Source organism: Tigriopus californicus, chromosome 10 (genome assembly GCF_007210705.1).
Source record: "Tigriopus californicus strain San Diego chromosome 10, Tcal_SD_v2.1, whole genome shotgun sequence".
Classification (NCBI taxonomy): Eukaryota; Metazoa; Arthropoda; class Copepoda; order Harpacticoida; family Harpacticidae; genus Tigriopus; species Tigriopus californicus.
Window position 1 is genome coordinate 16,030,507 of NC_081449.1, and position 27,547 is coordinate 16,058,053.

Genomic DNA, 27,547 nt, shown 5'->3' on the forward strand with positions numbered 1-27,547 from the left:
ACACACACACACACACACACACACACACACACACACATATATATACACTCAGGACGCACTTACATGTACATTCCTATTGCTACCATATTTGTGTGTGTGTGGATGTGTGTGTTTGTTTCGTTTGGCGAGAGAGTTCAAGTGCTCACTCGAATGGTTCGTCCAGTGGTGAAATTGGGAACGAGTTAATGGTCCGGGCTCGTTGTTTGCTTATCTTATATGTAGACTTGTGTACTCCAAACAATATGTCATTTCCAAGAGGAGTTAGTTTCTCCACTCACTTGTCACTCATAAGGATGGATAAGAATGGCCCTCAAGAAATATGATCAACCAACGGCCGTGCTCTTGTGACAGGGGAATGAATTGTCCATTGGATTGTCCATGATCATGAACTCGTTGAGATTTCTTCTTGTGAAGCAATGGTACGAAATATGCAAATCACATTGATCATTTATCTGTTACCAGACTAGAGGATGAATTAGCCAATGCCTGGATATTCCATGAGAAAATGTGTCTCTCTCTCTTTCCGTGTTTCTCTGCTGCCGGGTTAACCACGTGTACTAGGAAACATTGTGGTACTCACCATCCCAGATGACTCTGGCACAGGTTGGCGGCAATGTTGCTCGGCGGTTTCCCTCACTTTCTATCCTTCGTTTCGTTTATCAGAGGGCCGACATGAATAGGAGTCAATGCATGACCTTCAGTGGGAAATCTCACTGATCCGTTGGTCGCCAGTCTACCATAATTGAATTTCCCTTCGGTTTCCCTGGCGTCAGATGGACGATCCCAGAGCATTGGACAGCTCTTGTAAACGATGATGTCGGCCAGTGAACCGGCATACGCACAATTTGTAGCAGATGCTATCAATTTTGTTATTATTACGAGGTATTATCATTATTGTCATCATTATGTCCAGTTTACTTCCTCTATTAAAAAATTCCGTCTTGAGGGCTCCTTTTTCATGGATTGACTTGACTAGATTGAGGGAAGAATACGCAGTTATTGTTGTTACTGTTATTGTTATGGTTGTGGGTTGTCATGAAGTGTCCATCTTCCGTTTGTTCACGGCATTCCGGGGGTGTCACTTTGGATTGTTCGAGTCCTTTGTATGCCTTCGTGATGTTGGTTTAAGACGCTTCCATTACCTGTTCCACGTTCTCATGAAGTCCAAACAATTGCAGAACACAAACACAATCAGTTCATCATGTTCAGTTGCTCAAGTTTTGTTGCCGCTCCTGATGTCCATTTTGAATTACATTTCCCAGTTGCCCGAGGTAAAAAGGGTTCTTTCCAAAGAGTTTCCCTAAACATTCCTGTTTAATCCGAACGTCTCTTCGACCAGGAGACCTACCCTACATTGCTAATCTGTGAGCACCACTGTGGAATGACGCTCAAATGGATGCCTTGTAATTGTGCCTTTCATGTCCCTGTCCGAGCTCAGCTTCATATTCACAGCTCAAATATAGCCCAATCACAATGCCATAGATAGGTTCCCAGGACCCGAGGCATCAACACTTTCTTTTGCCAAGGGAACCGCGCCATTGGGAATACTTGTAGCCAATACGTAGTCGTCTTAGTAATCTTGAACGAAACTGGCCACGGTGCACGACCACCCTTTTGAGTTGGTGTGGTCCCCACTGACTGACTGACTGACTGACTACTTTGATGTGACCTATGCTCAAAACAAAGGGGAATCCAGATCGGCCCAGTCGGTTTTCCCCGAGTCATTGCTCTGATGTCACGACTAGATTTGCCACCTTATTGAGCACCCAAATAATCCAAGTGGAAGAAGCTCCCTGAGGCGAGAGGTTGAGAACGCTGCTCCTCGTCACCATATTTAGCCGTTGGCTTTTTCGACGAGTGTGGTCTCTTTTGGGGCGTTCTAAATCTCCTGAGGGTTTTTGCGCTTTTTAGTCATTGGGCCGGAGACTCTCGGGAGGCTGTTGTCGTCTGGATTCATTAAAATCAGCCATCATGGTCCAGCTTTTGAAGGCTTTGTTGCCGACTCACGTGAACAAAATGGTCATTTTTTGTTATTTTTCTGGCTCAACGAATGCTTCCGTGTGGGGAACTCCCCTGGTCGAGGTAATAATGAACTTGGATAGGATCAGATAGAAATAGCGTTATTGCCAAACCTGTGGTCGGTCTTGCCACATTTGTTGTTGATAACTGTTGAGGTGCACATGAGCGATGATTGGACTTTTAATGCCAAATCTCAGGATCGCCGATCAGCGCCAACCAACAAAGACAAAGTTGTACATGAAGGCAGTAACTATATCAACACCAGCATGAAGAGGTTGCAATCCCCTCCACCGTATTTGGCATTAATATTATACCTAGCTGTTTTTGTATCCATGTCAACATACTCAACGGCCAAACATGAACACAATGGAAGAAGGGACACAAACCTCGATCGGGGGCGGGGAGTTCAACAAAGTGGCGATGATCATGGTGATGATGTTTGTTGCGTAGCCAATTGTGAGTGTGCGGGGGCGGGGGCGTGGGCGGTTGATGGGGAATGGTCAACCAAGAGTAACCAAACCTACCACATTAGAGAATAGGGGGAGGGAGGGGGTGCCCGATGAAGTCATAGTGGCCTCTGAAATTGAAAAATAGGTCATTCCTTCCCGCCAAAGGTCCGAAGCCTTTCTGGGCAGGTTTGAATGTGAATCGGTTGAAGAAGGGCGCGCCTTACTTCGGAGATGAAGATGTCCAATCAATGACTTGGAAGTGCGAAGAATAGAGAACATTTTCGAGACCTCATCGTTATGAAAGTGATGCTGATAGTCATGTGGTAATGGTTCCCTTTAAAAGGCTTCCCCTCCAAAAGGGAATGATGGATAAATGCGAGGTTCCCCCTTTTGGGAGGTCGATCGCACGGATGTTTCTTTGTCATCTCTTTGATCGCATTACCATTCAAATAGTTGGCGAGGCCTCAGAACAGAGCATGAACATTGTTGTACGTACAATAAATTCACCCTTTGAGCCCAGCCTTGAATCCACATATGTTCAACCAGAGTTCTTTCCCTCCTTGCTTGCAGGCAAATAAACGACAACTCGAACATCGGTCAGCCAGCCACATCAGGCAGCGTGTGAGTGAAATCCGATGAAAATGAGGTTTTGGTGCGTCCCTTCCGCCACAGAATTGGAGAGTCCTAAACTTCCCCCCCGCAGGGATGCGTTCCTCTTGCGTTCGCCCCCGCCTCCACCCCGCCTCTCCAAAGAGGAGAAGGTGGCAAGGGGCGTGATCTCATCACGGTCGAAGCAACGTAAAAAGAAGCGTGCTCAGCCGCGCAAAACACGCCGGCCCACGTTGACAATGCCATCGGGCCCACAAGCCACGTCCTCGCCGCGGCTCTCCTCCAAGGACAAGGACAAGGTCTCGGCCGGGACAAGGCCGACTGGGAGATCCAGCAAGAGCTTGAAGGTGGCGGGTGAGAAAAGTGCCAGTTTGAGTGATTTAAGTCAAGCAGTGAATCTCCCGCCCAATTTTCACCATCGGCGGGAGCAAAGTGATTTTGTGCTCCCGAAGGAGGCTGAAACCCTCATCTTACATCCAGGGAAATCACGATCAAGAGAGAAGAAACATCATCACACTGGGACTAGATTCAAGAACAAAGGTAAGAGAGAGGAATAAAACAAGGCCAGACCGGACCCCACCCATTTCATTTTGCGCCGTGCCCTGATGACTCATTGTTTTTACTTTTGTGTTCTAATGTTGTGCGTTGATCCTCAAACTCAAAAGTTCAAGGTACCAGGACAAGCATCGCACATTTCCCCCAAACCGTCGGCATTTCTCTCGATACTGTAGATGTCATGCCCCGAGAGCTGATCGCCTCAAAGTGTCAGAAAGCGTGATCTTTTCATTTGGGAGACGAAAAACCATTATTACCATATGTATTTGGATCCTTCCGATCTGAGGGATCATTATTTCGCTCTAACGATCCACCACCAATATCAGCCACGATCAGATCGGCGATGGTTGGACCTGAAGCTAGCTAGGTCTACCGTAGTTGGACCCATAGAACGCTTCAGAAACATCAAAAGATGTAAGTGTTCAAACTTGATGGGCTGACACAATGCAACTTGGAACACGCCCTCTGCCGACCTGTTATTAAGCCTCTGGGAAGCGAACTTTTTCTTTCTTCACTCGAATCTGATCAATTTACTGGCACAGAACAATAGCGTACCACTTTCTCGCTCCAATAACCGCCCAATATTCGGGTGGTGGCAAAAGTAGTAGTAGTAGTACTAGTAGTAGTCAATGATAATTGAAGTAGCAGCGGCAGATTCCACGAGTAACCTCTCCTCATCTTTGCAATGGAGGCCCAAGAACATTCTTTCCGAGATTGAAAGATGCTAGCCGGGCAATCACACCAGACCAACAATGCAAGAGGCACCTTTCGATCACGCAGACGCTTCCAATGAAAACAACGCCCAAAATTGGCCGCGTTTCTCATGACTTTTCATCAGTTATAAATTCGATCTGATGTTCAAAGAAGACCGGAATTGATTTCTCCTTTGATAGATTGATGGATAGGTTTGAAAGGTCGAGTCCCAAGGACAATGCAACGCAAACATTCGAGGGATTTGGCAGCACCCAATCTTGGGACAGGAAATGAAGATAGAGGATCGAGCTAAGAACATATGAATCTTCACCGGCTCATCTCGGGGACCTCTTGAAACAAAAGCTTATGCGATTTGCATTTTCAAGTAATGAATATGCAATTAACGTGGAAGTCCGTGCAGGAAATGGCCTCTTCTGTGCGGATAAATACACACGAATCTCAAGGCAGATTTTCAGTCAAAACACTCCACTCCCACGATTTTTCCGTCAAAAATGGTGTGAGGACGACTTCGGACCGGTCATGAAGCCACCTATCATGCCATAAATGGACGCAGGGTTGGAGACGACCACATTCTTGTCGTAGGGAAAAAAGGGCTCAATTTAATGGGGCGACCGATCTCTCAATTGTAGAGGGGGATTGATTCAACAATCCGTATTTAGTCACGGCTGGCCATAAAAAGACACTTTCTAACACTTCACTTTATAGGCGGATTTTCGGGCAAATCTTCCAGTCATGCCTCTTTAAACCAGATTACTGGGTTACTGTTCATGCACGCACCATGGAGACCGCTCCACGCGTACTTTGCCCTCAATCCTTACCCTGTAGCCTGTACGTATTAGGTACGTTCAGGAGGAGACTCAACCCAGCAGGCGCTTTGTATTTTCAAGACAGTGTGACGACATTGGATATGTCTCTCTCTCTTTCAGTCATCTCAAACCGAATGAATACCTCTTGTCACGTTACATCATGTCCTCTTTGATGGCGGGATGGATTATTGCACCAGTTTGCACATGAACAAGATCTCTCACTCTCAAGGTTGAGAAATTATGTGAAAATTCTTGAACTTTACTTTCCATCTCGCTCACTCGTTTCACCCGGAGCACAATCATCAATTGACGTCTTACAAGAGCCATGCTATGTACTTGCAAAAGTCAGCAATTCAAAATACAACAAATACAAGGAAAATAGTGTAAGAAGAAAGGACACCATTAATTATGTGTGACGAAATCTTGACTTGACACACGAGCTTCTTCCCCCAGAGTCTCGCCTACTTCCTCCTCATTCACTTGCAGATTGATTAGGCCTTAATTATGCCCTTGTTTGCGGAGTAGGGTAGAGGGTTTTATGGCTCGTTCTGGCAGAACCCCATTTCCAAAGCGAACTAACCCTCCATCACTTTCAAACTCATTCCCTAAGGGGCGGGCAACTTGTTGTTGATGTGGAGGAGAGCAATATTTAGCCATTCATTCGGTGAGGAACACCCTGGTTCCAAATCTACGAGTATCTCCTCGGAGGCTTGAACTCTCCTTTGGTGTAGAAAATTGCGTTTTCTTCAAGCTCTTCCCGAATCAGAACTAAGTTAGCGACAAAGGGTATTTGCACTCGAATTTGACACGGCAATGTGCCATGGACCTGAAAAGGGTTCAAGAGATCACGCCTGGCTCAAGTTTGCCTGGGCTGACATCACGATTCAACCCATAATTCGTCCCAACCTTGAACGAGTTGGCGCGCATTAATCTCCGAGCCAAGATGACATGCTCCATCCACGAAAATGGGATCTTCTCGAGACTATTCCTAACGGAGGACTTCCAATCCTATATCAATGTGAAAGTTGGCCTCTATAGACTACGTGTTGGCTTCAGGCTGTGTTGTTTCGGGCTTTACAATGGCAATTTTGTCTCTCCACTCAGGTTGGTTCTAACTATTTTCCGGAACAATTTAATGACGAGATTGGCCAAGCTAGCTCATTCTTCTTCTACTGCTGACTTTCTAGACAAGATATAAACCACCACCACCACCACCAAGGGTCTTTATCTTTTACAAAATGCCTTGATCTCTGTTCGTCTTTTCCCAATCTTTGGGACATTAGAAATCAGCTCCATGTACTTCATATGCGTGTGAATGAGCTGGACATGTTGCCGAGATAAGGATGGGAGCAATTTCAATGAGGATATGGAGAGCAACGTTTCGATGTTTCTTTTATTGTTAACCAAGCCCATTCAACAAACAACCTTCTAGTCAAATTTAGCCTGGCAATGCGCTTGTGCACAAACGTCTACCTATGTCTCGTGTACGTACGTAAGAAGAGAAGTCGACCCATTTGGCCAGACCCGTTTCGTGCTAATCATAATGTTGATCAACGATTGGAATTGAGATGGAACTGCGGTTACAAGAATCTTCAGTTGGCCTGCGTTTTTGGCCGGCCAATTGAGAACAGATGGAAATGGTGACTCCCATTTGTCGCTGTTGTCTTCCTTCTACGTCTCACAAGTGTTCTAATTACGATTTGCCGCAATTTCTTTCTGTCTTGTGCTATAGCACAGAAAACATGTACACGAAGAGAGCAGAGCTCCCCGGGCCAAAAAGCTTTTTCCACTGTCTCCAGTTGGGTTTATGCCTTTGGACCTGGTTGACGACTAAGGTGATTCATTGGCTGACAATTGGACCCTTCACCGGGCTTACTTTTATGTTTCGTTTTTTTACCGTCCGCTTCGTTTTGGTGCCAAGCCAGAATGTAAAGATGAGCAGACAGACACACAGACAGACAGATATACACTTGACCGACCGACCGACCAACTGACTGAAAGGCTAGCTGACTGACTGACTGATTGACTGACTGGCTGACTGGGGTATGAATAGGCAGATCCATCGGTGAAGTCCGACGCAAGAAACATCAAAGAGACAAGAGGAGGCAACAGGCCCCATAAAGCACACTCCACCCATAAAAGTCAGCGGGAGAACAAAGACCATCCCAACGACAAGAGGCCAAATCTGGAATCATCCGCAGCACTTTCCTTTCTTTTGATTAATTCGGATGAATGTCTGTCTTTTTTTTCTCCTACACGTGGTTTACCTCAAGCTTTGAAATGCAAGCCTGATGTTGTTGTTGTTGGTGGTGGTGGTGTTCGGGCAATTGTGTGCTTTGATTGATAGCGTTCGTAATGGAATGCCATTGGATTCGCACAATCAATTGGAGCGAATTTGTTGGACCCACCCTTGTGTTCTCCCGCCAACATTCTCCCAAAGCGTCTCCAGCAGCCTGCGGATACTGGATGCAATCCAGAGCGAGCATGCACTTCATGCCCTGCTGCATGCCAGACTGGCTCCATGGCCTCTTTTTTTCCTCATATCTTCCAAACACCTACCCGAGTAAAAATTCGACGATGATTTCCAAGCTCATCTCATTGACAGATTCCGAAGACGGACTTGATGCATCCACCTACAGTACGTGGTAAAAAGTCGTTTTACGTAATTAAGCCCATTCACCGAGAAGTGGTGGGAGAGTGAAAACGGTTTGTCATTCATGAAACGGTTCGTCGTGGTCGAAGGTGGATCGGTTGTTCCTCTCCTCCCTCCTGTTGAGGAATCCAGGCGGAGTCGTACCCACCTCTTTTGAAGGTCTATTAGTTAGCCATTAGCCATCAGCCATTAACCATTAATACCGGAGCAAAGATGACTGCGCCCGCATTTGTTTTGAAGAGAGTTATGAGAGTCCAAGTAAGTCTCTCGATCATCGATCCCTCTTAAGCAGATCCCGCCAACACTGAACAGCAGTGTCCAATCCATTAATCCGTCGTTATCACGATCGACGGATCGATTAAGTCGTTTCAGCTACTTTGACATTCCACCGTGGAAATCTCCTGATCCCTTCACAATCACAAATAGATAGAGATTAGCCCGGGTGAGTAGCGAAAAGACACTCGAAGAGACTCAAAAATCGAGCGGGAGATGAGACTCATTTTGACGTTAATCACGGTCTTGGCAACCTCAAACCAAGGATCAGAGACAGAGAGAGAGCGAAAGAGACCCATTTTTTTTTCTTTCACGAGCCGTTGTAAGTGGTGGCGAAAATGAAGAAAGAACAGCTCCAAACGATGAAGACAGGGTAATCGGCACCTCTCTCTTTTTTCCCATTCATGTGCATGATTCGGAGCCTCTTGGAGACCTAGTCCCATACTTCCTAGTCCCATACTAGGTATAATAGCTAGAGGTTGATGATGGGGGTTCAGTCAGTTCGTCACTCAACTGAGGAGGGACAAAGTGCCCCAAGTTTCGGAGAGTCGTTGACGACGAGCCTCTGTATAATGTATGTACGCTTTTTCCTGACCCAATATTGTTGAACACAATTCAATGGTAGTGAATGGGAATCCAATCTTGATTCTGCCAATTTGCCGAGTTGAAGGTGGCAGGGGGGATTCAATTTGGGTGTTGAGAGAGAGAGAGAGAGATTATGAAGATGATTTCCCAGGTCTGTCGGCGGGATGGGATGATGGGCAGAGCAATTTGAAATTCGATTTTCCGCACAATCATGGGATTATCTTCCGCTCAAACGAGAAACAAAGACTCGCAAGACAGCAGATCGAGACCACATTTCCGAGAAAACCAGGTCAAAACGGACTTATAAGCGCTGCATTCATCTGGCCAATCAAGGGGTGGCGGTGGCGGTGGCAGTGGTTCGGTTTCTTGGCTCAAGATTGTTGGCCTGATTGGCCTGATTGGCATGGTCTTTCGTTGTCTTTCGACGTCTGTGTCTCTTGAATACGAGTGGTGTGGGTTATCTGGGCGGAATATCTTTTTCTTTTGGGAAGATCTCAAACTAGTTGGACCTCATGGAGACGCCGCATTCATGCCCGAAATTGACACTGAAACTTGATCGGCTCATCTGGCTAACAATAACAGTCTTGTCTCGTCTCTTGAAGCTCTGTGATGGTTGGTGTATTTTGACGTTCACTCCTTCACAAATGGATGGATGGATGGATGGAAGCTCGAGCCTAACGGACTTGACCAAACACATGTCCTAATCAACGTCAAATGAAGGCTCCCAGAAATGGCTTCTCCACTCAGAATTGGGGCCCTATCAATTTTGGCTGGCATGCCATGGGGAAAGAAGTACCATGACCCGCCGTGTTGTATTGTCTGTTGGTTACGAAACTGGGCTTGGTAGTGAGCCACTTCAAAGGCGAGAGGAAACATTGGCTGGGATGATGATGGTGAAGTTGTACTTGCTGCTGTTGTTGTTGTTGATGGTGGTGGTGGTGGTGGAGGAGGAGTTTATGATATTGTGGGTTCTTGGAATTCTCGGCCGTGATTCGCATTCCATTCAAATTTTAAAGCCGGCCCAGTGAGCCGGGAGAATTCGAGAAAAAGGGGGAGAAGAAAGAGGAATGGCCATTGCACACACACCAGGACCCAGAAGGCAAAGGACGGGTTAGTGCGACTGAGAATGAGAATGGACAGGAATTTGTCAGTTGGAAACGAGAAGAGAGAGACATACAGAGAGTGTGAGTTGCCATGTTGAAACGCCATTTCCCGAGGATTTCAACCCTGCCTAGGTTAATCCAAAGACGTCCTTCTCTCCACTGAACTCCAACCCTGATCGTGTTTTGAAAAGATGATTCCATTTTTCCTCTTCATGGACTCAAGATTGGGATCGGAGTGGCTGCCAGGACGAGATCTTGTGTCGTCGTTTTTTATGGCATTTATTAAAACTAAACGGATCAGAGGGGTTCCTATGAGCCCAATGCCTAGATCAAACTAGGCCGTGGCTGAGATCGCCAGGAAAGTGAACTGGGTCGATGGAGGCGAGTAAAAAAAAATATCTTTCGTCCAGTGGTTCTTCTAATGATCCTTCCTTCATGATTCGATTCTACCTTTTGCCTATCAGATGGGTGCCCGTCAAGATCCTCGTTGGGTAATGACCGAAATGGAGGCCCACTCACTCAGTCGCTCACTCACTCAATGGCCAGTCGATATCCAATCAATCCGGACTTGACATTGGAAACGCCGAAGAGATCGCCGGTTACGTATTATTGCCTTGAATTGCGAGCTTTGTCAATTGATTAAGAATCGATGATCATGGCCCGATGAGCCAATGCCGTGTTCAAGACGATTGTCAAATGAAGAAGGTCGTTCCTCTCTCTCTTTCCCTCTCTCGTTAGAGAGAAGCTTACGCGTACTTGTGCACGTCTGTCCCTCAGTCATGACGTTTCTTCGCAAACTTTCGTCAAGGTGAAAAACGTGAAGAAGCAAATGTCTGTCAGAGTGAAAAATGAGTGAACTCAATGCCACACATTTCATCATATCTTAAATCCCGAAACACGACTTTTTCCAACGAGAAAATCAACTTGAAATCGATTGTGCGGGAAACCGTTGTCTCGAAGCTCCGTCCGTTCGTGCTTCTCAGCATTGGAGAATTCAACCGTCAGTCGGGAAATTTGGCCCAAGAGGAAATTGGCTGAGAGGAGGTAAACAGTGAACAGATCCACACAGAAAATGATTTACGAATAGAACTGGCAAGACGAGGCAATGCTCACCTCACTACCACCGACCCTAAAGTCCCGGAAAGGTTCGCGAATTCAGTTTGAAAGAAATATGCAAGAAGAAGGGATTATGGTATTCGACAAACGGAAATTGGACAATTCGACAATTCGAATTCATCGCATTTTAAGACTCACCCGGTTCCATCAGGTCGAATTGTGGAAAAATCAATTCCATGCCCAACGAAAGGAAGAAGCAAACATGAGTTTGACTCCATCTACTATACAGTCTCCCAAAGCCATCATCGCTCCAAGGCAGAATGCCAACCAACCAACCAACCAACCAACCAACCAACCAAGTTCATCCATCCATCCATCCATCCATCCATCCATCCTTGAGAAAAGCACCCGAGAAATTGCAAATTGAAAGAGAAAATGGAATTCCACAAATAAATGAGGAGCGCTTAAAAACGATGAGGAGTGACTCAAAAGTGAACCATGCTTCCAGGAAAGTCGTTATTGATTCGTGCCAGTTCAAGACGCTCGTCCAACAATTGAGTGCTCAAGAAAAGGGAGATCAAATAAAACCATGAATTGGAAAAAAAAGAAACCCTTACTTTGGGATCTCAAGACAGTCAATGTTTTTGGCTCAAGCCAAAGTAATCCAGGTCTTGGTCAGACACCCTGTAGCGAGCTATTTGGCATTCCCCTTGAAAGATACCATCAATGATGATGATGATGAGGCCGATAATGCGGTGTCAATCATTGGGGATCCATTTCCTTGGGCATAATCTCATCTGCTGCCTCTTTTTCACGAAATGGGATTCATTTCCAGAAAATGACCTGAAACTCACCTGAAACTCAGGCCAATTGGCCCAGGGCCATCCATCGGTCGGCAATTCCCACCGTTGGTGTATGTACATTTCATGTTCCTACGTACTGTATCCACACATAGTCGTACACACATAGATAGATAGGCGCTAATACAAGGATTGAGCACGTTTCTTCCCGAACCTGAAGGGAGTTTGATGATCTGGCTCGTCTTCCTTCAGCCAAGATTGGCGATCTCATTGGGTTTGGATTGGCTCGATGCCAATTTCTAGTTAGACTGTTCAATTGAGACGCACGGACTTTGACCTCCGCCAGATTCACGATTTTCCATTTGATCACCTCGTTTTTGTCCCCTTCAATCAATCCCTTCTCACGATCGTCCACCGATATTCCCGTCTACTTTTCCCACTGGATTAATCTCAAGGCAATAAAAGCGTCTATTAATAAACAAAGAGCTTGAGCTGTCGTGCTGAATGAAGAGACCATGAGAAAGAGTCGACTCTCAATCATTGTTGGACCGACCAATTGTCGTTGTCGTCTTGATAATGTCTTGAGCACTTTGACAGGCCGCCGGTATGGTGACCCAGAGGCCTCTCGTGGTCCGCGATAAACCTTATCGTAACATGAACCCTGTCGGATGGAAGGAGCCCTCTTATGTTTCCTTGCCACAACCAATTAGCCAGTCGCTGACAATTGGGCAATTGTAGGCCTGGACCGGTCCTGGTGGGAGGAGGAGGAGGAGGAGGAGGGTCCCATGATAAACCGCGCTCTGTTTCAAGGTAAACTGCTGTAGTTCACCGGGATTTGGGCCCCCCCGTTGGTCCTCATTCGCTCGACTTGATCAATGCGGTTGCTTAATTAAGGTAAAAGATCCAGATCATGTTGGGAGGTTTGCCATCGAAAATTGCTGCTCAATCTTGATCCATCAAGACGATTCATTAAACGACTTTTGATAAGTAATTAATCAAGCCGCCTGTTGTCTGGCGATCTCCCAACTATAATTGGATATCACAAATGTAATTTCAATTTTTTTGCTCGTCCTTGTGAGGCTGTGAAGATATGTCGTGGTAACTTTCCCTTTGAATCCAAGCGTCGATTTATCATTCTCCCTCCATTCAAGAAATTGATCCCTTGAATCATGTTGATATTAATAATAACAATGATCAAGGGAGTTGTGACAGCTACGAACTCGTACCTCTCTAGAAGCACCTACGTACATGGATAGTAAGATCAGAGGGGATCACGTCGAGTTATGACGGCCTAAACCCTAAACCCTGATGACAGGTGATCTATTGGCACAAAAACTAATCCAATAATGATCTCAAATACATGGCTTTGTTCGACTCAAGAGGCAGAGGAAGATCCGACGATCATGTCTGTTAGTGCGATTATTTCTGTACTTACCGTACTTGAAAAAAACACTTCGAGCCAGCAGCTATTTATCCTGAGGTTCTGGCCTCCTGGCGAGAAAATTTTCGCGCAATAAATAATTCCAGTGTTTAAAAGACAACTCTACCCCAAGAGGGTTTGCCAGCCTCGGCTTCAAATTGCACAGAAGGCTTATTTAAGCGAGAAAGGTGAGGATTAGGCACCCAATTTGGTGGAAGCCAAGTTTGATATCAGACCAAGGGGGGTACACATACTCGTATGTATGAAGATACGTACGAGTATGTATACTGTATGGACTCAATACATTTCACTGCAAGTGTTCTACACTGATCAGAATTCGAGCCTCAACGACAGATATCATGGCTCATCTGATCCCTAGGAAGAGATGCTTCTTTTTTGGCTTTGGGGGACAATTTCACATAGCGCACTTTCTGTTCCTTGTGGCAAGTCTATCTGCTTTGACACCACTTTTGGCCTTTGTTTTTTGAGCAGTAAGTACTCTCTCGCCAAGACCGAGCCCAACAACCAAGCAGTCAGCGAGTGGCCAATTGGGGGGGTCATAGATTCTCAGCATCAGACAGACCACTAGCCAACCACCCCGTGGACTTCATTGCCATGATCATCATCATTAGGCTCATCATTATTTTTGGGTAGTCTTTATGGATTTGGCAAACTTACCACCGGCGCTTTCGTTGAACGCTTGGATTGAACTGATACGGTAGCTGATGCTATGAGTACGCGTACCTTAGATTAATCATTGACGCTGAAGCACCTCGCTAATCGGTGCAATTTGGTTGCCCTGAATGATGGTGGTTATGAGGAGGCTTGGATGATTCAGGGTATCGTGGTCAAGTTGCCCTCTTGAATATTTGTATCGACCTTCAAACCGTTGTAGACTACTTGGTCTCTATTGTATACTGTAACATGGTAGGCCCAAATTTGTGTCCTCCAATGTATTTGACCACCGCTTTTTAGTAAACACGCAATCGAAGTTGGGTTTGTCAAGAGTGCAAAAAAAGTTAAGGATGTTGCCAATAATAAGTATTGAGGCCTTCAGACGAGCACAATGATAAGGGAAGATTTGCCAACGTAGAATGTGTGTAGTTTGGTATTGAATGGTCTTCTCCGAGTGAGGATTAGTTTCTTACTCTAACTTTGGTTTGAAAGCTCCCGCAACAGTGTTCTTACAATGTTACTTGAAGCAGAAACATGTTCTGTTTTTTCTTGTTTACCATGAGACACTCAGTAAATTAGACAACCACTCTCTGCACAGAGGTGGAAAGTGAACGCTTGGAAGATAAGAGCCCATTTCTTGGCCCTAATTAGGAAGCTTGGCTCTTTTTGGCTTGGCCACGCGCTAGTCGTGACTTATTACTTACGACTGGCTTTGGCCTGGAAAGCATCGGTCGTTTACGTTGTTGTGGCTGATCTGGGCGACATGCTTAAAAATACCTTGAATAGTCGCATTGATGTATGGCCTTACTTTCAGAGTGTGGTTCCAAAGAGGATTTGAGCGACTTTCCGCACGCCTCAACGTTCAGCGCGTCCGACACTCGACTCCATGAGCATTTCAGCTCGGACGAGAACCTCAAGTCATCGATCTCGAGAGCCCATGCTCAAATGGACGACGACCAGGACCTCGAGGATTGCACCATGTTCATGGCACTCTATCACTTCAAGCCCTATGGGAGCAACCAGATCCCTTTACATAAAGGCGAATCCGTGCACATCTTGGGCTTTAGCAAATCTCGGGAGTGGTGCGAGGCCCGCAATCAGGACGAGAAAGTCGGCTGGGTGCCCTCCAATTATATCGCGCCGCAGGCGTGTTTGGCGCAATACCCGTGGTTCCACGGGGCGGTGGCGAGAAACGCCGCCGAATATCTGCTGTCCTCGGGAATCAATGGGTCGTTCTTGGTCCGCGAAAGCGAGTCTTCGCCCGGCCAACGGTCCATTAGCCTGCGATACGAGGGTCGGGTGTACCATTATCGAATACAAGTGGACGAAGACCGAGACCTGTTCGTGTCGGCCGAGGCTCGATTCTCGGACCTGGATCAACTGGTTCGGCATCACAACCGTCATGCGGATGGACTCATTACGCAATTGCTGTACCCGGCCCCGAAACGGGACAAGAAATCCTTGTTCGCCTTCGAAACGGACGAGTGGGAAATGGACCGCACCGACATTGTGATGAAGCATAAATTGGGCGGCGGTCAGTACGGGGATGTTTACGAGGCCGTGTGGAAGCGGTACAATGTGACCATTGCTGTGAAAACGTTGAAGGTAAGACTTTATTCAACCTTCCAAAATAAGTATCCACTAGTCGAAGTGAAGATGGGGCTTGTTTCTTTCGAATGAAGGGTAATGAGCACATTGAATCTCTGTGGTTCGAGGAATAAGTCTTAGATCTCTCAACATGAGTATTGTACAATGGTCCACCTAAGTCTATCTAAATTGAAACGCTAAGACATAGGAATGTCTCACCAACGAAGACGATTAGTATAAAATATTATTTTTGTTATGTCTGTCAAGCTTGTCAGAAAGTTACAAGAAGAGCATGTTTCTATGCCATCGCTGCCGTCGCTCCTTTAAGTAGATGGTGATGCACAGCAAAAAAAAGAACAAAGGACAAGGTATCATTCGCCCTCTCCTTTACAGAATCGGGCTGTCAACATTTTTGCCAAATTTACATATTCGATATTGTACAGTATGTATGTACAGTAGTACATGAAATTCAAGCAGAAAATAATCAATTTTCCAACTCCTTCTGGCTTTGAATAGCCAAGCAAGTGGTTGATTCTCTCCTTGGCCAAATGTGAGAACTACCGGAACAACATTTGTTTCTTGAACAGAGGTGGAAAGTTGGCTGGTCTTCTTCATTGTTCCTTTGACGACGAAGAAAAGCAGAGAGAAAGAGGGAAAGAATGAAAGAATGAATTACCGTCCACTTGTGGCTTTGTGTGGTTGTGTGGTCAGGAGATATGATGTACCATATACGTACTGTACGTACGAAGGTGATGTGATCTAAGATGGCTGTGGATCTTTCACCAACCATGACAATTGTCGCTTTTGCCTGCACTCGATCATGGCACGTCCGAAAATGAAACACTCTGTGTGCTCTGCGGTTGGTGTGAATTTGCACAAGATTGCCACGTTCATAGGGTACGTGCAAAAAACACGTGTTTCGCAACGCATGTGCTAGCCACCACTCTGGGCCGTTATTGAGGGGAAGAACAAAAAAATCTTAATCATAATTGATGATAACCATCATTGTAATTGCGGGTCATTTTCTTCCGTTCTTACGAACCTCATGGTTGGCACTATCCTTGCTTGGACCCACGCAGCCACCCTTCCTTCTCACTTCCAATCAATACCTTTAACCCTATCTTTCTCTCTATCTCTACCTATTGTATAGTATGTCTTCCTGACTATGAACATACAACAACAACAACAATAACAACATGCGTCTGAGCAAGCCTTAAGCTACAGACCTGAGAGCAGTGCGTAGTGGGCGAGTGAACCCGCCAGTGGCGTACATTCAGCCCCTGGATGAATATACAGTATGTCTATGTATGCAACATTTGCAGAGGACCGAACATGTTTTCTTGTTAAAGTGGCTATTTCGTTCTTCTGCCACCTTCGGAAGGGAAAAGAGAAAATTAGAGAAACACCTTCGCTCGTCTCATCATTCAGATTTTAAAGGTGAGGAAGAAGGCACCGTGAACAACTTCTCCAGATGCCTATCTACTATCTATCCATCCTCAAGCAAGAGCAGGAGGGCATAATTATGAAAATCACACAAAGGAGAGAGAAAGAGAGAGATCGTTCCATTTCTCGCTCTTTTGTGACTCAAGTGAGCATGAGGCATGGAGAACAATGCGGAACCTGTCGCATTTACTTCCGAAAATACAATTACCATACTCAAAAGATTTGCTCGGTTCTAGCACAAAATCATCTCGAGTGTCAAGGTGGGGCTCTTCAGGGCTCAACGCTCGTTCCCATTGCGATTTGAATCCGTGGATGAAGCTGGAAAAACTGTCCAAGACTTGATGCTTATCTGCCTCACACGGCGCTCAAATCGGGTTTCTATTCAGTATGAGCTTTGATTCATACTTTTTCCTAACGTTGTAGCGATGTCAATTCGATCGTTAGTGACCACACCGCTCGGCAGACCCTCGAAAATGGGTCTATACCTACCTATACAAAGTGGCAGCTGTTGGACTCCCATATCTTTGTAGGGAGTTATTCGACCAACCTCAAGAAAAGAGCATATTGTATCCCGTCAACTGGGCGATGGATGAGAAGCGGTTTTACTTACGTGCACATGTTTGGGATGGCATATGAAAAGGAATCTTTGAGAGAGTATTTCTCTTTGTTATGCCAGCCTTTTCAGTAAATATGTACGTTGGAAAAAAAGTTGGCCAGTCCACGTACATCTTGATCCAATCTACTCTCCTTGCTAGTACACATGTACGGTAGGTACCGGTATAGGAGACGGGCAATGAACTTGGTTTGGTGGTGGGCTTACCACCAATTGTCAAATTTCGGCTCGTCATGTGCGAATGAAGACAATTTTTCGTCTTTTCGTCTTTTCGTCTTTTCGTCTTTTCGCCCTCCTCTCTCGCGACTCAATTCTGACCAAGGCAGTGCACTCTTTTTTTTCTCTCCCACAATCCTTTGGCACCGATTCCCAGTTGGGCGACAGACCCATTGAGGCAAAATCGAGACATGGATGGCACTGGCTTGCAAATTGTTGAACACTCAATTGTTTCGCAGAGTCATGAGATGAGCACAAAAAGGCGATGATGATGATGATGATACTTCGAAAGAAGCAAGAGGAGAGAAAAGGGAAAAACGGGCCCCGTGGTTGGCGAGCCCTTTGCCTTGAGGGCCTTCCTTCCCCCCGCTGATTGTTTGGTCTGGAACACGGATGATCGGCCGGCCCAAGTGACAAGCTAATGAGCAAGAATCCGGACAAAAAACAAACACCCAACAACAATTTGCAATCTATCACACTAGAACAAAACCCGCACATCTCTCTCGTATTATGTGTTCGTGACTAAGAGTGCAAGCGGCCTCTTCATTTTCGTTCAATTGTGCGTCCGTAACCGTTGTCACAGTTATTCTTTGTAGTGGGACGAACGAAACAAAGACGCTTTTACCTTTTATACGATAACCTCCACCACCCTGCTCACCCGATGGTGAATGTGCGGTAAAAATCTAAATCCTTGAGGTGCATAGTTTCATAGCTGAAGTTCTGACATAGGGGGAGAAACTTTTTTAAAAGGCAACATTCATCATCATTTGAATTGGTTCCACCGAGGAGCCATTCTTCCATCTCGGTCCAACACGTTGGTTGGGTGGTTGGCTGGTTGGTGGGGATGTTTTTTTGGCAATCCTCATATTTTGGACTCAAGACGAATCCGATAAAGCACCTTTTCGAGACGGCCATTCCCGACACAATACACGTATTTCAAGCACGGAGAATTGGGCAAAGAATCGTTGGATTTTCAGGTTTTATGCACCACGCTAATGTTTCATTTAAGCACCACGAATATTGCTTTTCCCTGTCTCGTCTTGTCTTTTGAAGTGGATATCTTGGGATAAATCCAATGTTCATGATTCGACCGAGCAGCCCCAAGATGCGTGTAGCTGTTATTTCCCTCAAAGGCGTACCTTACTGTATGTACCTTATGTGCTATGTGGAGTTCAAAGAGAAACGATGTCGGCGGAGAAACAGGCCTGCTGCTGCTGCTGTTTCTTTTTATTACAAATTGCCAAATGCGTGTGTCAAGAGGTCATCCTTAGAAAATTCTCTTTTCTCAGCGAGTCAGTCAGTCAAACAGTCAGTCAGTCAAGCAATTGGCAAATACGTAGGTACTGGTAGGCCTCTTTGATTCATACCCAACGAAAACAACAACAACAACAACAACAACAACAACAGTGACTTTAACAACGACCAAGCCCAAACACAGGATCAGCAAACGAATCCAAACACATTGATAGGCCATGATCAGGGCAGACAAAGCGCTTTATCGGACCTCTGGCCTCACAAAAAGCATCATTGGGCTGATATCTCGAGGATTGACAAAGGGCTTGGTTGTGGTTGGCAAAGGCAAATCTAAGTTCTTCCAAAAACCCATGCTTCTTGCAACTGCTTGAGAAAGTTGCTTTTCAACAACGCTTGTCAAGGGCAAGAGTAAAATAGATTAACTAACTCGTGGTTCTGCACGTACGATACGTTTAAGATTCGTTGGAAATCTCAGTTAGGAAATACCTACGCTTTACTTGATGAGGTAAGAGGGCACACGTAGCATTTCCCTTCTTGACATTTTGCTTTAATTGATCAATTGGTTCAAATGCGCTTATTTAGCCTCTCTAGTGCAGGAGCGTGGTGAACCAATTCATCATCGATTTACTCCATTCACTCTAATGCTTGGTAGGGGGTGAGTCTCCAAAGGGTGAATTTTGAATCTTGAAACCACTTTGAAGTAGCTTGTCATCTGGAGAAGGAGGAGTAGGATATGTTCTAGTAAGTCGAGATAATGACTTTTGGAAAATGGAAATGGGGAGAGGATTGATCCCGTCTCCCTTCCAATGTGGTCCTTTCCTTTTTATATTTTTTATATTTTTGTTTTTATGTTTGTTCAGCATTACTCCAAATGAAAAGAACACAGTCGGAATAATGAAGGTAAAATGTTCAAAAGGTTCCGTCCATTAAGGAATATACCTCGAAAAAAAGTTACAGGGAAAAAAATTGAGACAAAATTGAGACAATGCAGCAAAGAGGCTAAACACGACCTTTTCCCCACTGTAACAATCCTTCTTGCATATTTACACCTTTTTTCACATTTCACAACTTTTTTTGTAAGTTTTGACTACTTTTTCCGTGTTTTCTCACCTTGTTTTCATTTTTTTTCGTTTTTAAAAATATTGTTCTGAGTAAAACGCTAACCTTTTTTCGAGGTCTAGTGAGTAGATATATTGGAACTTTAAGTCCAAAGAGAGTATCGCACGATGCCAACTGATAAACAGATCAACAACGCTGTTGCTGTTCTTGATAGAGCCGGTCATGTGGCAGGTTTTAAGCCAGATCTGGACAGGATCTTGACCAAAATCCTAGATCTACCTTATGTTCAAGGGCTTACCAGATCTCATGCGTTGAGGGGTCAGATGTACTAGGCAAATAAGGTTAAGTAAGAATGATGAATTTCCCATCTCGAAGTGCTGGAAACTGTAATCCTAATGAAGTCCACAAATGATCAAAAAGAAATGGCAAGTCGTTGGTTCCCAAGAGGCATCATTAAAGCTCTCACGTCTTGCTCATGTCTTGAAGCCCATGAAGAGACGCGCCCCCGTTGTTGCAAAAGTGCACGTCAGACTGGCTCTCCATCATCCAATTGAGCCATCATCACACCACTCACATGCAACATCCAATACACAAACCCAAAGACTAACCTACCACCGATCAGGGCGATATGCCCGACTAGATTCAGTCAACTCCAAATGTTGGTTTGAGGTTTTTTTAAGCCTCCCACCACCACCACAACCACCACAACAGTCTAAAGACCAACATGGCTCGAGCATTCGAGAATGCTCACACCAAATGTGACTGCGATGTTAGGTGTAAGCTATCAGAGAGGGTAGGGATCTTCTCTTAAGATGTACAACACAAAGTGGCAATTCGTTCCAATTGAATCGCAATCGATTTGGAGATCAGGTGGCTGATGATGATGATGGTGATGATGGTAGGCATCTTTTGGGTCCCAAATCTACCATCTGGTAAACAAGAGGTGCATATACACCAGTAACTCGAGCATGCTGTCACAGGCCAAGAATGCCTAGCGTCAAAACTTGAAAGACTGTTTTTTTCAAAATGTAGAAACCTTTCGTCAGGGATTGAACCAAAACTCTGGGTCCCTTTTTGATCTCATATTACTTTTCATGTAAGAATAAACGAGAGTCTTGAAAGTCACTGACTCCAAAAGGTCCCCTTCCTCGTCAGTTCCTTCGAATCCTGGCGCAGACTGCTCTACTTTTTTTCTTATCCCCTCAAGATTCGTCTTGTGCCAGAGGTGTGCCCATGGATCCGCCCTTTACGTGCTCAGTGGACAACCTCAAGTCTGTGGTCTGTTTCCAGACGACCTTTCATTTATGCGTTACTATGGACAAGCCCAGCCGAGCACCCCACTGATTTCTGCAATACTCACGTCCGCCCCGTAAAATATAGGCACTTCATAGCTATGTACTTGTAGATGAGAGCGAGCGAGCGAGCTTGGAACTGGCTTCCCCGGTCTGTCGATATGCGCCTTCCAATCATAAATTGATCGGAAGCCAGAGTCAAGCGATGAAAATAATTTTGCATTGACGCGAGTTCTCGTACCCTAATAGGGATGGAAATACGGGGTTACCATCCACTCATAAGGAATGTTCAGATAAGCATCCCCAATCCACCAGCCCCCGTAAGTTAGTCATAAGTCAGTCATAAGTCAGCTATCCCTAACCCCAGAGGAGGAACGACCCATGACCGAATGGATGGATGGATAGATGACAGTCTGCTTCTCTCAGAACACATTTTAGAACCATCACGATGGCTTCTACGTGCATCTCTTTATGGTAGTGGTAGACGGAATGGGCCCTTGATAATAAGCTAAAACTTCCAGGATGGTTAGTGATGAACTGATGATGCATAATATGTGGTGTCAAAAAAGGTTGTATTGAAGGTGTTTGTCTTCAGAAAAGTCTCAGCGCAAAAGCATTCCCATAGCTGAATTGACATCTTGAGCCTCCTGGTCCAGGCTTTTCGCCTAAAGGCTGTCCAGGGAAAAGATAAAAGACCGTTTGTCACCGAAACGATCCCAATTAACACGTCCCAGTGAATGTCCATTGATCATGTCCGGTCACGACGGTGACGATCACAATCACGTTTAATGATGTGACCTCTTTAGGCACCCATTCCACCTCTTCAGTCAAAAGGCTGGAAAATGCACATAAATCTGAGCGATGAAAAAAATTCAATGCGATTTCTTTTGCCTTTGTTAGCATTTTCTTTTCGGTTGAGCGGGAAAAACGGTGAAACAAAAACACACTCGCTCTTAACGACATTTGATGGATGGGCTGGTCAGAATCACGACGTTCGACATTTCCCCACTGAGCTGAACGTATAATACATATACCCAGGTAGTAAATAAGTACGTATATGTTCCTCCACTAAGCAGTCAAGGAACGTCCATATCTACAGTATCTCATGCTCTGTACAGTAGTAGGGTAGTCGATATTTGGAAGAATTGTAGAAAAATGAAACTCCGATCACCCTGTCGGGAAAAGGCGGATAAATTCATGATCAAGGCACCCAGATCGTGACGAGAAGAACTGGCATCATGTAGTAGAATCACCACCCCAAGAAAACCTGCGAGCGTTTCTCAAGGGGAGACCATTTTCGGGTTTCTGCCCTCCAGAACTCCGCAATGTACGTACAACACATAAGAGCCCGCACGTCAATATGTTGAGTCAGAGACCCGGCCTAGAAATCCGAGCCAGCCAGGGCTTGAAAGAGTCATTCGTCAAGCTTGACAACCACCCAAATCTGTTGTCCGTTTATTGTTCATATCAAGCCCCTCGACAGTAGGGCAAGAAGTAAGGCCTTGTTTGTTTTCACCAATTATTCCCAACTTCGTCAAGACATTTGGGTCGTTGAACTCACTCAATGGCTTTGCGGTTTGAGCCCTCATGCCCTTGACAGTCCTTAAAAATAGGTAATCTTCAGAAGAAGGCCGGACCTCAGGGAATGCGAAGAAAGTGACACTCTGTCCTTCCTAGCCATTGCCGCCTTGATGCTTAAAAATCAATGATCGAGTGCTCCATGGTGTTGACCGAGTTAGTTGAGAAGCCCCATCATCGACGACAGAAGGCTCGTCGACTTCCACTCGAGAATGAGCATCATTTGCATATGTTATTCACGAACACCAAACTTTGAAAAATGGCTATTTAAATGCATCACGCCCGTCCATCGCCGTTCTCGCGGACAAGTACGTAAAGCTCCGTAGATTGCAGGGTGTCCAAAAAGTTTGTACCCGCTCCCAAGGTGGCAAAATGATACCCAAAGGAAGTCCTAAAGCCAAATTTGATACTGTTTGTCCTCTCGACACAGTTTGGAAGATAAATGTGATTAGCATATGTTTTCCTAAGATACGTGACAAATTAGACCTTAATAGCTGAAAAATTTTGCGACACCCTGTACATACATGTGCTAAGAGGACGAAACCAATGCTTCGTAGATCATCTTGAACACGAGCGGTTGGCCATTTCTTCCAGCCCTAACCGTACTTCATGTTCGTAGAGACCTTTAGAGACATGTAGAGACAACGCACCCAGGGATTTCAACCTTGGTTAGGTGAACATCTCTCTCTCTCTCTCTCTCTCTCTCTCTCTCTCTCTCTCTCTCTCTCTCTCTCCCTCTCCCTCTCCCTCTCTCTCGATCGAGAGTGGTCAAACCAAAGCTTCATTCTGCTCTCTTTTCAGGAGGACATGATGAAGTTGTCCGATTTCTTGGAGGAGGCGGCCATCATGAAGGAGATGAAACACCCCAATCTGGTCCAACTGCTCGGGGTCTGCACCCGTGAGCCCCCGTTCTATATCGTCACGGAGTTCATGTCCAAAGGCAACTTGTTGGATTACCTCAGAAACACCAATCAAGACCAACTGGATATCTCGGTCATGATGTTCATGGCGTCGCAAATAGCGGCAGCCATGAGCTATCTCGAGGACAAGAACTTCATTCATAGGTAACTTCGTACTCACGATAATGGTAACCACGGTGGTTATCAATATGTTTGGTCATGTGTTTGCCCAAATGCCAAAACGACTAGAAAAGATAGTTATCTTTGGCGCAAAAGTTTAAGGACAAGTTTTTGTGGATATGGATGCTTTTTCATTGTATGCAGCTCAAAGTAGCATTTATTAGTCCAGTTAAGGCTCACAAGAGCCCATGGTTCGATTGAATTCTTTGTAACTTCAAAATTTTAAGAATTTGATGAGTAGTCCGCTTTAAATTGAGGCTTCAACGACATGAATGAAATTTGTACATAAATGATATCATCACATTTCAAGCCTTGGCCAGAGCCGATTGGGTTCCATTTTGAATTGTAACGGGTCTAGTTTAAGTTGCTCCAAGTAAATTGTTTCGAAATCCTAATTTTCATTAGTGACCCCTCCCTATCTTTAGCTCTACAGATAATACAGATACAAATACATTTGTATTAAACAAAATAAAATGGCAATCTAGCCACTTGATTGAGCAACAAGTAGATATTTAAACATTGTATTATCTAAGCATCTGCTAAATAGATCTTGATAATGATCATGTCAATGCGTAAAAGAAAGTGGTTATGATATTGATGAATGACGTTTACAAACATTTTGGGGTTCTTTTATGATAAGTGGATGAATTTACTAATATGTAGGTGTAAGCTGAAACAAGCCATTCCTTTAAAAACGCGTGTCCTCACTTTCATCACAAGGGGTCTGGTCATTTGAGCTTACACTTTATTCATCTAAAATATCAACCCCCACCGTGGGTGTTTGATGCACTGGCATATAAATGTAGTGCGTGTCAGCGCTTTGCTCCATAATCAGTTGTTTGATAAAAACAACAAAGGCAAAAGGCAAACTCAGGCCCTCCCAATCATGCAGGACCATGAGTTGGCAAACTTCCCCAGCGCAGCAAGATTCTCCTGAGATTCTGCCGAGATTCTGCCGAGATAACATGGACTAATGGTGATCGCTTGGGGCTTGGGGGAGTGCATTGGTGTAGGCAAATTCGAAATTTCCAATCCGTGGGAGTCCCCCCCTCATTCCCTAATGACGATCATCATCACGTCCCTCCCTTTTTGTATATGGCCAAGGACAGATTTTATAATTAATGATCACCATCGTCATCATCATTATCATCATCATCGTCTTCTTCAGCATTTTGTCCCTTGACTTTGTAGGGATTTGGCCGCTCGGAATTGTCTCGTAGGCGAGAACAACATCGTGAAAGTGGCGGATTTCGGATTGGCTCGGCTCATCCGTGATGACACCTACACCGCTCATCCTGGTGCCAAGTTTCCCATCAAGTGGACGGCACCCGAAGGATTGGCCTTCAACAAGTTCACCACCAAGTCCGATGTGTGGGCCTATGGCATTCTTCTGTGGGAAATCGCCACCTACGGCATGTCCCCCTATCCAGGGGTGGATTTGGCCGATGTGTTCACCCTTTTGGAAACCGGCTACCGCATGGACCGCCCACCCAAATGTCCCCTCCACTTTTATGATATCATGTCGGCCTGCTGGCTGTGGAATCCCACCGAGCGTCCAACTTTTGCCCAAGTTCATGAGGAAATGGAGGTTCTCTATCAGGAGTTCGACAGCAAGAACGTGGAGCGAGAGGATCAAATTGTTAAGGACCATTTGAGAACCGTGAAGAGCCATGACAAGGAGAAGGCATCTTCTATCCCCAACCGACCTCCTGCACCTCCACGGAGAAGGTGCGTGACCGACCTCTTTCTGTTTATAGATAGTCCATTTCATGCTCAATACTTACACGTTGTTGTTTCATTTGAATTTTCAGTTCCTCTTATAAGCCAAAGAGTCAAGAGTCCTTAATCGAGGAAAGCGTGGAGGAGGGGGAGGAGGAGGAGGAGGAGGAACAAGACGAAGAACACGAGGAGGAAGCCAACAGCAACAACGATAACGAAAAAGAGGGCGGAGATGATGATGATGATGACGATGATGATGATGAAGACGCCAGATCACTGTTGGCCGGATTTGATCAACTCCCCGTCAAGTCTCGGATCGGGGCGTTCTTGCAAAGTTTCGAGTCTTCAGAGGTTTCACTGAAAGCTCCAGCCTCTTTGCCGAGCTTTGGCCATTGTTCAACACCTGTGTCCAAAGTGACTCCGTCGCATTTAAAGCAGTCCTCGCTCACCGAGTCCTGTGACAGTGCCCGATCCTCATCCTCGGCTTCATCCAGCAAGTTGCACTCACCCGGGGAAGAAGCTCATGATCCGAACAGTGCTAATTCCAGCTATTTCTCGGGCAACGAGAGTCGTCATTCGCCCCAACACCCCAATCAATTGGTGAATGAGCTCTTCGAGTCCTTCCGTGCCAAAGCTCGACCATTCGTCGTCAAGGAAGATGTTCCTAAAGAGTGCCCACCTTACCGTTGTAAATCCCCCGTCGACCAATTCGATTTCCGATCCCGATTGAAGAAAACTAGCATCGGCAGTGATTCTGGCCGCGGGTCCTCGGAGATCTTCACCTTGGGCAGTCTGGAGCGGAAGTCATCCTGCGAGGACCTACTTCATGGGAACGGATCCATTGTGTCCTTGAAGAAAATCTGGGAGCCCGTCAACGGAGCCAAAGCAGAAAAACGCGTTTGGCCTCCCATTCCGAGTACCAAGACCAAGGAAAGACCCATGGTGCCCGTCAAACCCACGCTCAAAGTGAAGGATCCTATTTACGCTGCCCCCTCGGTCTTAAAGGATGACAAACTTTCCGCGGTTGACGAGCAACCTCCATTGCCCGTTGTTGCGCCAGACACGGTTTTGAAAGAGGGTGACGTCTTGCGCAAAAAACTCCAAGCCAGCAAGATCGGGTTGCCGTCCTGCACGAACATTACAGAGCTCTCCAATGATCTGCTCTCTTTCCACGGACTAAATGAGAGGTTTGTGGACAACATTCCGGCCACAGCGCGGTTCCGTTTCCGATCTCTTTTAAACGAATTGGAGCTGGAAGCAAAGAACCTGCGGGTGAATGCCATCAAGAATGCCGAGTCCAACGTTCTGCGCAAATGCGTCGCTCATTTGGACGTGTCCCTCAAAGAACTGTTGGCCTTAGTGGCCAGGTAACCTCCACACAGGATAGACATCAATGTTATGATTCATTCAACTTGTGTGCTGTATCTAGTCAAATCAAGAGATCACATTATTGTTTTTACATTGTCCTGTCGTAAATTAGCCAATGCTAGAAGATTGATTGATTCTATGTGATTCCAGGATGGGGATCCTGACGTCCAAGAATAAAAAGCTGCAAAGTATATACTTATCCAACTACTTCCTACGAGAGGACCAGACTTGTAGCTTGGTCTGACTGAATTTAGGGCATTTAGTGAATTGTGTAGAGAGTGTGTAAGAAGTGTAGAACCTAGAGGGAACCTAACCTCAGTAACAACAGCTAACATCCTCAAATGTTGGAGTCAGTCTTGATTCCATCCACGTTCTTGATCCTCTAGGTCACCCACAATTCCGCTAAACTTTGGGTAGGTCGTATCTTACATGTGTAGCTATCACAATACACAAACCCCAACTTCAAGCTACAAACCAGTCGGAGAGACAGGAAGGGGGTGGGGGAAGGCATGTCTACCTGGCATTCTTATGTGTTGCAAGCGATACCAAATGAGCTAGGCCAGCCATCCACCGGCCACACTGGGTTTTCTAACACCTCGTACGTACATCGTACTTCATATTC

The 27,547-nt window shown here is 45.5% G+C and overlaps 1 protein-coding gene across 2 annotated transcripts in view; it reads left to right on the forward strand.

Moving 5' to 3' along the window:
• The window catches only part of LOC131889158 (uncharacterized), a 36,251-nt gene extending 9,133 nt beyond the window's left edge, over positions 1-27,118 (forward strand). The window contains exons 1-6 of one of the 2 annotated variants that reach the window (XM_059238183.1): positions 2,682-2,956; positions 3,039-3,617; positions 14,532-15,322; positions 23,561-23,823; positions 25,030-25,566; positions 25,650-27,118. In XM_059238183.1, the coding sequence (XP_059094166.1) occupies positions 3,104-3,617; positions 14,532-15,322; positions 23,561-23,823; positions 25,030-25,566; positions 25,650-26,928 (3,384 nt within the window). In that variant the 5' untranslated portion in view covers positions 2,682-2,956; positions 3,039-3,103 and the 3' untranslated portion in view covers positions 26,929-27,118. Of the gene's footprint in view, positions 1-2,681; positions 2,957-3,038; positions 3,618-14,531; positions 15,323-23,560; positions 23,824-25,029; positions 25,567-25,649 lie in introns of those variants that run through there. The other variant, XM_059238182.1, reaches the window with a different exon arrangement.
• The last annotated feature ends 429 nt before the right edge of the window (positions 27,119-27,547 follow it).